The sequence below is a fragment of the Oncorhynchus mykiss genome, chromosome 23 (assembly GCF_057628025.1).
Source record: "Oncorhynchus mykiss isolate SJ-2025 chromosome 23, ASM5762802v1, whole genome shotgun sequence".
In the NCBI taxonomy this organism is placed as follows: Eukaryota; Metazoa; Chordata; class Actinopteri; order Salmoniformes; family Salmonidae; genus Oncorhynchus; species Oncorhynchus mykiss.
In genome coordinates, this window is record NC_143044.1 from 53,364,522 (window position 1) to 53,378,449 (window position 13,928).

The 13,928-nt window shown below is 47.5% G+C and overlaps 1 protein-coding gene across 3 annotated transcripts in view; it reads left to right on the forward strand.

Moving 5' to 3' along the window:
* Positions 1 to 13,928, forward strand: part of LOC118936589 (ABC transporter G family member 23) — a 67,064-nt gene that overhangs the window by 23,254 nt on the left and 29,882 nt on the right. For all 3 annotated transcript variants that reach the window (XM_090217674.1, XM_090217676.1, XM_090217675.1), the window contains 4 exons: positions 322 to 396; positions 12,179 to 12,359; positions 13,105 to 13,201; positions 13,437 to 13,605. In XM_090217674.1, coding sequence (XP_090073800.1) covers positions 322 to 396; positions 12,179 to 12,359; positions 13,105 to 13,201; positions 13,437 to 13,605 — 522 coding nt within the window. The remainder of the gene's footprint in view (positions 1 to 321; positions 397 to 12,178; positions 12,360 to 13,104; positions 13,202 to 13,436; positions 13,606 to 13,928) is intronic.

A 13,928-nucleotide genomic window follows, 5' to 3' on the forward strand; every position in this document is an offset into this window, starting at 1 on the left:
CACAATATTGGATATGATTCCAACTATTGATTCCAACTACTGAATCAGGCCCCTCTATCAGTAGCTACAAGGCTCCAGTGTTCACAGAGAGAGAAAACCAACAAGGACAAGGACATAGGTGACATGATGACTGGGCCTGAGCCTTCACCACCTGACGTTAGTGATGTAATTATACCATGAGCAGATATCTCTCCTGTCACACTAAGATCTGTCCTACAGGAACATTCATGACTAAGGCTCTTTCTTAATCTTTCCTTGATTCCTCACATCCTCCTTCCTCAACTCCGTTGTAAATAACCCTGCTGTTTTCTATCTCTCCAGGTGGGTCTGATGAGGAATGGCCGACTGTTGGCCGAGGGACATCCAGAAACCATGATGAAACAGCACAATGCACCTGTGAGTACCCTACTGACAGAGTGGACTGCTGACAGAGTGGACTACTGACGGAGTGGACTACTGACGGAGTGGACTGCTGACAGAGTAGACTACTGACAGAGTAGACTGCTGACAGAGTGGACTGCTGACGGAGTGGACTGCTGACGGAGTGGACTGCTGACAGAGTGGACTGCTGACAGAGTGGACTGCTGACGGAGTGGACTGCTGACAGAGTAGACTGCTGACAGAGTGGACTGCTGACGGGGTGGACTGCTGACAGAGTGGACTGCTGACGGAGTAGACTACTGACAGAGTGGACTGCTGACAGAGTGGACTGCTGACGGAGTGGACTGCTGACAGAGTGGACTGCTGACGGAGTAGACTACTGACAGAGTAGACTGCTGACGGAGTGGACTGCTGACAGAGTGGACTGCTGACGGAGTGGACTGCTGACAGAGTGGACTGCTGACAGGGTGGACTGCTGACGGGGTGGACTGCTGACAGAGTGGACTGCTGACAGAGTGGACTGCTGACAGAGTGGACTGCTGACAGTGTGGACTGCTGACAGTGTGGACTGCTGACGGAGTGGACTGCTGACGGAGTGGACTGCTGACAGAGTGGACTGCTGACGGAGTGGACTGCTGACGGAGTGGACTGCTGACGGAGTGGACTGCTGACGGAGTAGACTGCTGACGGAGTGGACTGCTGACAGAGTGGACTACTGACGGAGTGGACTGCTGACGGAGTGGACTGCTGACGGGGTGGACTGCTGACGGAGTAGACTGCTGACGGAGTGGACTACTGACAGAGTGGACTACTGACGGAGTGGACTGCTGACGGAGTGGACTGCTGACAGAGTGGACTGCTGACAGAGTGGACTGCTGACAGAGTAGACTGCTGACGGAGTGGACTGCTGACGGAGTGGACTGCTGACGGAGTGGACGGCTGACGGAGTAGACTGCTGACGGAGTGGACTGCTGACGGAGTGGACTGCTGACGGAGTGGACTGCTGACGGAGTGGACTGCTGACGGAGTGGACTGCTGACGGAGTAGACTACTGACGGGGTGGACTGCTGACGCAGTGGACTACTGACGGGGTGGACTGCTGACAGAGTGGACCACTGACAGAGTGGACCGCTGACGGAGTGGACCGCTGACAGAGTGGACTGCTGACGGAGTGGACTGCTGACGGAGTGGACTGCTGACGGAGTGGACTGCTGACGGAGTGGACTGCTGACGGGGTGGACTGCTGACAGAGTGGACCGCTGACAGAGTAGACCGCTGACGGAGTAGACTGCTGACGGAGTGGACTGCTGACGGAGTGGACTGCTGACGGAGTGGACTGCTGACGGAGTGGACTACTGACAGAGTGGACTACTGACGGAGTGGACTACTGACGGAGTGAACTGCTGACGGAGTGGACTGCTGACGGAGTGGACTGCTGACGGAGTGGACTGCTGACGGAGTGGACTGCTGACGGAGTAGACTGCTGACGGAGTGGACTGCTGACGGAGTGGACTGCTGACGGAGTGGACTGCTGACGGAGTGGACTACTGACGGGGTGGACTGCTGACAGAGTAGACTACTGACGGAGTGGACTACTGACGGAGTGGACTACTGACGGGGTGGACTGCTGACAGAGTGGACCACTGACAGAGTTGACTGCTGACGGGGTGGACTGCTGACAGAGTGGACTACTGACAGAGTGGACTGCTGACGGAGTGCACTGCTGACGGAGTGGACTACTGAAAGAGTGGACTGCTGACGGGGTGGACGGAGTGGACTGCTGACGGGGTGGACGGAGTGGACTGCTGACAGAGTTGACTGCTGACGGAGTGGACTGCTGACGGAGTGGACTGCTGACAGAGTGGACTGCTGACAAAGTGGACTGCTGACAGAGTGGACTGCTGACAGAGTTGACTGCTGACAGAGTGGACTACTGACAGAGTGGACTGCTGACGGGGTGGACTGCTGATGGGGTGGACGGAGTGGACTGCTAACAGAGTTGACTGCTGACGGAGTGGACTGCTGACAGAGTGGACTGCTGACGGGGTGGACTGCTGACGGGGTGGACGGAGTGGACTGCTGACGGAGTGGACTACTGACGGAGTGGACTGCTGACATAGTGGACTGCTGACGGAGTCGACTACTGACGGAGTGGACTACTGACAGAGTGGACTGCTGACAGAGTGGACTGCTGACGGAGTGGACTGCTGACGGAGTGGACTGCTGACGGAGTAGACTACTGACGGGGTGGACTGCTGACGGAGTGGACTACTGACGGGGTGGACTGCTGACAGAGTGGACCGCTGACAGAGTGGACCGCTGACGGAGTGGACTGCTGACAGAGTGGACTGCTGACGGAGTGGACTGCTGACGGAGTGGACTGCTGACGGAGTGGACTGCTGACGGAGTGGACTGCTGACGGGGTGGACTGCTGACAGAGTGGACCACTGACAGAGTAGACCGCTGACGGAGTAGACTGCTGACGGAGTGGACTGCTGACGGAGTGGACTGCTGACGGAGTGGACTGCTGACGGAGTGGACTACTGACAGAGTGGACTACTGACGGAGTGAACTGCTGACGGAGTGGACTGCTGACGGAGTGGACTGCTGACGGAGTGGACTGCTGACGGAGTGGACTGCTGACGGAGTAGACTGCTGACGGAGTGGACTGCTGACGGAGTGGACTGCTGACGGAGTAGACTGCTGACGGAGTGGACTACTGACGGGGTGGACTGCTGACAGAGTAGACTACTGACGGAGTGGACTACTGACGGAGTGGACTACTGACGGGGTGGACTGCTGACTGAGTGGACCACTGACAGAGTTGACTGCTGACGGGGTGGACTGCTGACAGAGTGGACTACTGACAGAGTGGACTGCTGACGGAGTGCACTGCTGACGGAGTGGACTACTGAAAGAGTGGACTGCTGACGGGGTGGACGGAGTGGACTGCTGACGGGGTGGACGGAGTGGACTGCTGACAGAGTTGACTGCTGACGGAGTGGACTGCTGACGGAGTGGACTGCTGACAGAGTGGACTGCTGACAAAGTGGACTGCTGACAGAGTGGACTGCTGACAGAGTTGACTGCTGACAGAGTGGACTACTGACAGAGTGGACTGCTGACGGGGTGGACTGCTGATGGGGTGGACGGAGTGGACTGCTAACAGAGTTGACTGCTGACGGAGTGGACTGCTGACAGAGTGGACTGCTGACGGGGTGGACTGCTGACGGGGTGGACGGAGTGGACTGCTGACGGAGTGGACTACTGACGGAGTGGACTGCTGACATAGTGGACTGCTGACGGAGTCGACTACTGACGGAGTGGACTACTGACAGAGTGGACTGCTGACAGAGTGGACTGCTGACGGAGTGGACTACTGACAGAGTGGACTGCTGACGGGGTGGACGGAGTGGACTGCTGACAGAGTGGACTGCTGACAGAGTGGACTGCTGACAGAGTGGACTGCTGACGGAGTGGACTACTGACGGAGTGGACTACTGACGGAGTGGACTGCTGACAGAGTGGACTGCTGACGGTGTGGACTGCTGACGGAGTGGATTACTGACGGAGTGGACTGCTGACAGATTGGACTGCTGACAGAGTGGACTGCTGACGGAGTGGACTGCTGACGGAGTGGACTGCTGACAGAGTGGACTGCTGACGGAGTGGACTGCTGACGGAGTGGACTGCTGACGGAGTGGACTGCTGACAGAGTGGACTGCTGACGGAGTGGACTGCTGACTGAGTGGACTACTGACAGAGTGGACTGCTGACGGAGTGGACTACTGACGGAGTGGACTGCTGACAGAATGGACTGCTGACAGAGTGGACTGCTGACGGACGGAGTGGACTGCTGACGGAGTGGACTACTGACAGAGTGGACTGCTGACAGAGTGGACTGCTGACAGAGTGGACTGCTGACAGAGTGGACTACAGACGGAGAGGACTACTAATAGAATTGACATCTATCAGTGTTGAAGTCTAGCATTTTTGTTGGCTAATGGGGTTGTTAGCTTTGTGAAATGTTAACGATGGTGACGACTAACAGTGTTGACCCCAAACAGTGTTGATGACTTTCCATTTAAACTCTTGACTGTTGCCTTTGTGTCCAGTTTATTTTTTCGGTCTGCTAACAGTAACCCTTTATCACCACTAGACAACAGTAACCCTTTATTACCACTAGACAACAGTAACCCTTTATAACCACTAGACAACAGTAACCCTTTATCACCACTAGACAACAGTCCTGCTGACAGTAACCCTTTATCACCACTAGACAACAGTAACCCTTTATCACCACTAGACAACAGTAACCCTTTATCACCACTAGACAACAGTCCTGCTGACAGTAACCCTTTATCACCACTAGACAACAGTAACCCTTTATCACCACTAGACAACAGTAACCCTTTATCACCACTAGACAACAGTAGCCCTTTATCACCACTAGACAACAGTCCTGCTGACAGTAACCCTTTATCACCACTAGACAACAGTAACCCTTTATCACTGCTAGACAACAGTAAGCCTTTATCACCACTAGACAACAGTAACCCTTTATCACCACTAGACAACAGTAACCCTTTATCACCACTAGACAACAGTCCTGCTGACAGTAACCCTTTATCACCACTAGACAACAGTCCTGCTAACAGTAGCCCTTTATCACCACTAGACAACAGTAACCCTTTATCACCACTAGACAACAGTCCTGCTAACAGTAACCCTTTATCACCACTAGACAACAGTAACCCTGTATCACCACTAGACAACAGTAACCCTATATCACCACTAGACAACAGTAACCCTTTATCACCACTAGACAACAGTAACCCTTTATCACCACTAGACAACAGTAACCCTTTATCACCACTAGACAACAGTAACCCTTTATCACCACTAGAGAACAGTCCTGCTAACAGTAACCCTTTATCACCACTAGACAACAGTAACCCTTTATCACCACTAGACAACAGTAACCCTTTATCACCACTAGACATCAGTCCTGCTAACAGTAACCCTTTATCACCACTAGACAACAGTAACCCTGTATCACCACTAGACAACAGTAACCCTATATCACCACTAGACAACAGTAACCCTTTATCACCACTAGACAACAGTAACCCTTTATCACCACTAGACAACAGTAACCCTTTATCACCACTAGACAACAGTAACCCTTTATCACCACTAGAGAACAGTCCTGCTAACAGTAACCCTTTATCACCACTAGACAACAGTAACCCTTTATCACCACTAGACAACAGTAACCCTTTATCACCACTAGACAACAGTAACCCTTTATCACCACTAGAGAACAGTCCTGCTAACAGTAACCCTTTATCACCACTAGACAACAGTAACCCTTTATCACCACTAGACAACATTAACCCTTTATCACCACTAGACATCAGTCCTGCTAACAGTAACCCTTTATCACCACTAGACAACAGTAACCCTTTATCACCACTAGACAACAGTAAACCTTTATCACCACTAGACAACAGTAACCCTTTATCACCACTAGACAACAGTAACCCTTTATCACCACTAGACAACAGTAGCCCTTTATCACCACTAGACAACAGTCCTGCTGACAGTAACCCTTTATCACCACTAGACAACAGTAACCCTTTATAACCACTAGACAACAGTAACCCTTTATCACCACTAGACAACAGTCCTGCTGACAGTAACCCTTTATCACCACTAGACAACAGTAACCCTTTATCACCACTAGACAACAGTAACCCTTTATCACCACTAGACAACAGTCCTGCTGACAGTAACCCTTTATCACCACTAGACAACAGTAACCCTTTATCACCACTAGACAACAGTAACCCTTTATCACCACTAGACAACAGTAGCCCTTTATCACCACTAGACAACAGTCCTGCTGACAGTAACCCTTTATCACCACTAGACAACAGTAACCCTTTATCACTGCTAGACAACAGTAAGCCTTTATCACCACTAGACAACAGTAACCCTTTATCACCACTAGACAACAGTAACCCTTTATCACCACTAGACAACAGTCCTGCTGACAGTAACCCTTTATCACCACTAGACAACAGTCCTGCTAACAGTAGCCCTTTATCACCACTAGACAACAGTAACCCTTTATCACCACTAGACAACAGTCCTGCTAACAGTAACCCTTTATCACCACTAGACAACAGTAACCCTGTATCACCACTAGACAACAGTAACCCTATATCACCACTAGACAACAGTAACCCTTTATCACCACTAGACAACAGTAACCCTTTATCACCACTAGACAACAGTAACCCTTTATCACCACTAGACAACAGTAACCCTTTATCACCACTAGAGAACAGTCCTGCTAACAGTAACCCTTTATCACCACTAGACAACAGTAACCCTTTATCACCACTAGACAACAGTAACCCTTTATCACCACTAGACATCAGTCCTGCTAACAGTAACCCTTTATCACCACTAGACAACAGTAACCCTGTATCACCACTAGACAACAGTAACCCTATATCACCACTAGACAACAGTAACCCTTTATCACCACTAGACAACAGTAACCCTTTATCACCACTAGACAACAGTAACCCTTTATCACCACTAGACAACAGTAACCCTTTATCACCACTAGAGAACAGTCCTGCTAACAGTAACCCTTTATCACCACTAGACAACAGTAACCCTTTATCACCACTAGACAACAGTAACCCTTTATCACCACTAGACATCAGTCCTGCTAACAGTAACCCTTTATCACCACTAGACAACAGTAACCCTTTATCACCACTAGACAACAGTAAACCTTTATCACCACTAGACAACAGTAACCCTTTATCACCACTAGACAACAGTAACCCTTTATCACCACTAGACAACAGTAGCCCTTTATCACCACTAGACAACAGTCCTGCTGACAGTAACCCTTTATCACCACTAGACAACAGTAACCCTTTATCACTGCTAGACAACAGTAGCCCTTTATCACCACTAGACAACAGTAACCCTTTATCACCACTAGACAACAGTAACCCTTTATCACCACTAGACAACAGTCCTGCTGACAGTAACCCTTTATCACCACTAGACAACAGTCCTGCTAACAGTAGCCCTTTATCACCACTAGACAACAGTAACCCTTTATCACCACTAGACAACAGTCCTGCTAACAGTAACCCTTTATCACCACTAGACAACAGTAACCCTGTATCACCACTAGACAACAGTAACCCTATATCACCACTAGACAACAGTAACCCTTTATCACCACTAGACAACAGTAACCCTTTATCACCACTAGACAACAGTAACCCTTTATCACCACTAGACAACAGTAACCCTTTATCACCACTAGACAACAGTCCTGCTAACAGTAACCCTTTATCACCACTAGACAACAGTAACCCTTTGTCAACACTAGACAACAGTAACCCTTTATCACCACTAGACATCAGTCCTGCTAACAGTAACCCTTTATCACCACTAGACAACAGTAACCCTTTATCACCACTAGACAACAGTAAGCCTTTATCACCACTAGACAACAGTAACCCTTTATGACCACTGGACAACAGTAACCCTTTATCACCACTAGACAACAGTAACCCTTTATCACCACTAGACAACAGTCCTGCTAACAGTAACCCTTTATCACCACTAGACAACAGTCCTGCTGACAGTAACCCTTTATCACCACTAGACAACAGTCCTGCTGACAGTAACCCTTTATCACCACTAGACAACAGTCCTGCTGACAGTAACCCTTTATCACCACTAGACAACAGTAACCCTTTATCACCACTAGACAACAGTAACCCTTTATCACCACTAGACAACAGTAGCCCTTTATCACCACTAGACAACAGTCCTGCTAACAGTAACTCTTTATCACCACTAGACAACAGTAACCCTTTATCACCACTAGACAACAGTAGCCCTTTATCACCACTAGACAACAGTAACCCTTTATCACCACTAGACAACAGTCCTGCTGACAGTAACCCTTTATCACCACTAGACAACAGTCCTGCTGACAGTAACCCTTTATCACTGATAGACAACAGTAACCCTTTATCACCACTAGACAACAGTAACCCTTTATCACCACTAGACAACAGTAACCCTTTATCACCACTAGACAACAGTCCTGCTGACAGTAACCCTTTATCACCACTAGACAACAGTAACCCTTTATCACCACTAGACAACAGTCCTGCTAACAGTAGCCCTTTATCACCACTAGACAACAGTAACCCTTTATCACCACTAGACAACAGTCCTGCTAACAGTAACCCTTTATCACCACTAGACAACAGTAACCCTGTATCACCACTAGACAACAGTAACCCTGTATCACCACTAGACAACAGTAACCCTTTATCACCACTAGACAACAGTAACCCTTTATCACCACTAGACAACAGTAACCCTTTATCACCACTAGACAACAGTCCTGCTAACAGTAACCCTTTATCACCACTAGACAACAGTAACCCTTTATCACCACTAGACAACAGTAACCCTTTATCACCACTAGACAACAGTCCTGCTAACAGTAACCCTTTATCACCACTAGACAACAGTAACCCTTTATCACCACTAGACAACAGTAAGCCTTTATCACCACTAGACAACAGTAACCCTTTATCACCACTAGACAACAGTAACCCTTTATCACCACTAGACAACAGTAACCCTTTATCACCACTAGACAACAGTCCTGCTAACAGTAACCCTTTATCACCACTAGACAACAGTCCTGCTGACAGTAACCCTTTATCACCACTAGACAACAGTAACTCTTATCACCACTAGACAACAGTCCTGCTGACAGTAACCCTTTATCACCACTAGACAACAGTCCTGCTAACAGTAACCCTTTATCACCACTAGACAACAGTCCTGCTGACAGTAACCCTTTATCACCACTAGACAACAGTAACCCTTTATCACCACTAGACAACAGTAACCCTTTATCACCACTAGACAACAGTAACCCTTTATCACCACTAGACAACAGTAGCCCTTTATCACCACTAGACAACAGTCCTGCTAACAGTAACTCTTTATCACCACTAGACAACAGTAACCCTTTATCACCACTAGACAACAGTAGCCCTTTATCACCACTAGACAACAGTAACCCTTTATCACCACTAGACAACAGTCCTGCTGACAGTAACCCTTTATCACCACTAGACAACAGTCCTGCTGACAGTAACCCTTTATCACTGCTAGACAACAGTAACCCTTTATCACCACTAGACAACAGTAACCCTTTATCACCACTAGACAACAGTAACCCTTTATCACCACTAGACAACAGTCCTGCTGACAGTAACCCTTTATGACCACTAGACAACAGTAACCCTTTATCACCACTAGACAACAGTCCTGCTAACAGTAGCCCTTTATCACCACTAGACAACAGTAACCCTTTATCACCACTAGACAACAGTCCTGCTAACAGTAACCCTTTATCACCACTAGACAACAGTAACCCTGTATCACCACTAGACAACAGTAACCCTGTATCACCACTAGACAACAGTAACCCTTTATCACCACTAGACAACAGTAACCCTTTATCACCACTAGACAACAGTAACCCTTTATCACCACTAGACAACAGTCCTGCTAACAGTAACCCTTTATCACCACTAGACAACAGTAACCCTTTATCACCACTAGACAACAGTAACCCTTTATCACCACTAGACAACAGTCCTGCTAACAGTAACCCTTTATCACCACTAGACAACAGTAACCCTTTATCACCACTAGACAACAGTAAGCCTTTATCACCACTAGACAACAGTAACCCTTTATCACCACTAGACAACAGTAACCCTTTATCACCACTAGACAACAGTAACCCTTTATCACCACTAGACAACAGTCCTGCTAACAGTAACCCTTTATCACCACTAGACAACAGTCCTGCTGACAGTAACCCTTTATCACCACTAGACAACAGTAACCCTTATCACAACTAGACAACAGTCCTGCTGACAGTAACCCTTTATCACCACTAGACAACAGTCCTGCTAACAGTAACCCTTTATCACCACTAGACAACAGTCCTGCTAACAGTAACCCTGTATCACCACTAGACAACAGTAGCCCTTTATCACCACTAGACAACAGTAACCCTTTATCACCACTAGACAACAGTAACCCTTTATCACCACTAGACAACAGTAACCGTTTATCACCACTAGACAACAGTAACCCTTTATCACCACTAGACAACAGTAACCCTTTATCACCACTAGACAACAGTAACCCTTTATCACCACTAGACAACAGTAACCCTTTATCACCACTAGACAACAGTAGCCCTTTATCACCACTAGACAACAGTAACCCTTTACCACCACTAGACAACAGTCCTGCTAACAGTAACCCTTTATCACCACTAGACAACAGTAACCCTTTATCACCACTAGACAACAGTAACCCTTTATCACCACTAGACAACAGTAAACCTTTATCACCACTAGACAACAGTAACCCTTTATCACCACTAGACAACAGTAACCCTTTATCACCACTAGACAACAGTAACCCTTTATCACCACTAGACAACAGTCCTGCTGACAGTAACCCTTTATCACCACTAGACAACAGTAACCATTTATCACCACTAGACAACAGTAACCCTTTATCAACACTAGACAACAGTCCTGCTAACAGTAACCCTTTATCACCACTAGACAACAGTCCTGCTAACAGTAACCCTTTATCACCACTAGACAACAGTAACCCTTTATCACCACTAGACAACAGTAACCCTTTATCACCACTAGACAACAGTCCTGCTAACAGTAACCCTTTATCACCACTAGACAACAGTAACCCTTTATCACCACTAGACAACAGTAACCCTTTATCACCACTAGACAACAGTAACCCTTTATCACCACTAGACAACAGTCCTGCTAACAGTAACCCTTTATCACCACTAGACAACAGTAACCCTTTATCACTGCTAGACAACAGTAACCCTTTATCACCACTAGACAACAGTAACCCTTTATCACCACTAGACAACAGTAACCCTTTATCACCACTAGACAACAGTAACTCTTTATCACCACTAGACAACAGTAACCCTTTATCACCACTAGACAACAGTCCTGCTGACAGTAACCCTTTATCACCACTAGACAACAGTCCTGCTGACAGTAACCCTTTATCACCACTAGACAACAGTAAGCCTTTATCACCACTAGACAACAGTCCTGCTAACAGTAACCCTTTATCACCACTAGACAACAGTAACACTTTATCACCACTAGACAACAGTAACACTTTATCACTGCTAGACAACAGTAACCCTTTATCACCACTAGACAACAGTAACCCTTTATCACCACTAGACAACAGTCCTGCTGACAGTAACCCTTTATGACCACTAGACAACAGTAACCCTTTATCACCACTAGACAACAGTAGCCCTTTATCACCACTAGACAACAGTCCTGCTGACAGTAACCCTTTGTCACCACTAGACAACAGTAAACCTTTATCACTGCTAGACAACAGTAACCCTTTATCACCACTAGACAACAGTCCTGCTGACAGTAGCCCTACATTGACCCTATTGCCTCCTACCACCCACCCACTGTAGACTCCCACAGCTATGTGAGACGTCTGACTGTGTTGACTGCTTTCTGTGTTGACTGCTTTCTGTGTTGACCACTGATCATATAAACCCTTGACTGTGTTATCTGTGTGTTCAATTGACTGTGTTGTCTATCTCCTCTACTGCCCCATCCACCCACTGCAGACCCTGGAGAAAGCCTTCCTGCAGCTGTGTGAGACCTCAGACCAGGTGGGCTCCAAACACAGCACCTCCCCTCTGGGCGGGGTCCTAGAGAGCAGCCAATCATTCGAGAGCGGCCGGGACGAGAGTCAACCAATCCTGGGAGTCGGGCCGGGACCAGTTGAAGAGCTGCCCAAATACTCAGGTAAATGTAGGGTTGTATGGAGACTACACTGTATATACTCAGGTAAATGTAGGGTTGTAATGGACACTACACTGTATATACTCAGGTAAATGTAGGGTTGTAATGGACACTACACTGTATATACTCAGGTAAATGTAGGGTTGTATGGACACTACACTGTATATACTCAGGTAAATGTAGGGTTGTATGGACACTATACTGTATATACTCAGGTAAATGTAGGGTTGTATGGACACTACACTGTATATACTCAGGTAAATGTAGGGTTGTAATGGACACTACACTGTATTTACTCAGGTAAATGTAGGGTTGTGTGGACACTATGCTGTATATACTCAGGTAAATGTAGGGTTGTATGGACACTACACTGTATATACTCAGGTAAATGTAGGGTTGTAATGGACACTACACTGTATATACTCAGGTAAATGTAGGGATGTATGGACACTACACTGTATATACTCAGGTAAATGTAGGGTTGTATGGACACTACACTGTATATACTCAGGTAAATGTAGGGTTGTAATGGAGACTACACTGTATATACTCAGGTAAATGTAGGGTTGTAATGGACACTACACTGTATATACTCAGGTAAATGTAGGGTTGTGTGGACACTACACTGTAGACGAACACTGCTGAACATTGCTGAACATTGCTGCTTAAACTGTGTGTGTGTGTGTGTGTGTGTGTGTGTGTGTGTGTGTGTGTGTGTGTGTGTGTGTGTGTGTGTGTGTGTGTGTAGCGGACTGGAAGGTACGAGTCAGGCATGTGATGCCAAAGTGGAGGAACATCGCAGCTCTGATTATCAAGACCACGGTGCGGATGAAGAGAATGCCAGGGTGAGGATGATGATGGTGGTGGTAGTGATGGTGATAGTGATTCTGGTGGTGGTGGTGATGATGAAGGGTGATGGTGTTTATGAGGATGATAAAGATTTGAATGATGGTGGTGGTGAGGATGATAATGAGGATGATGATGAGGAGGAGGCAGATGATGATGACTAAGAGGAGTAGTAGTAGAATGAAAATGAAAGATTTCCAATAGTATTTGACCCAGTGTCTGGTATCTGTCCAGGTCCCTGTGTTTCCAGTTCCTTCTGCCAGTCATCCAGATCTCTCTGATGTGTCTGTGTATCGGAGGAGACCCCAAAGAAATACAGGTGGCTGTGGTCAACAATGAGACCTCCTCCAGCTCCTATAGCCAATCCCTGCTCTCCTTCCTGGACAACTCCAGTGTGCAACAGGTACTGGACCAATCAACTGGGTGGCATTCATTAGTGCATACCGTAGCAAAGCGTTTTGACACGGAAAAGGAAAAACAAGCGTTTCTTATTGGACAAGTTCAGGTAGTCCCTCCCTGTTTCAGTCTGGAGGCAAACTAAATGTCTGTTTGTTCGGTATTAAGGGGTCAGACAGAGTTTGTTGTGGAGGAGGGGCACGACCTAAAAGAGGAAGTAAGAAGAGTTACACTCTACACTCAGTCCCTGTTTACCTCTAGGTAGCTGGTTTCACTTCTGCTCTGCTCTTTATCATTCCAAAAACACGTTCATGTGCTGTGTGTCTGTAC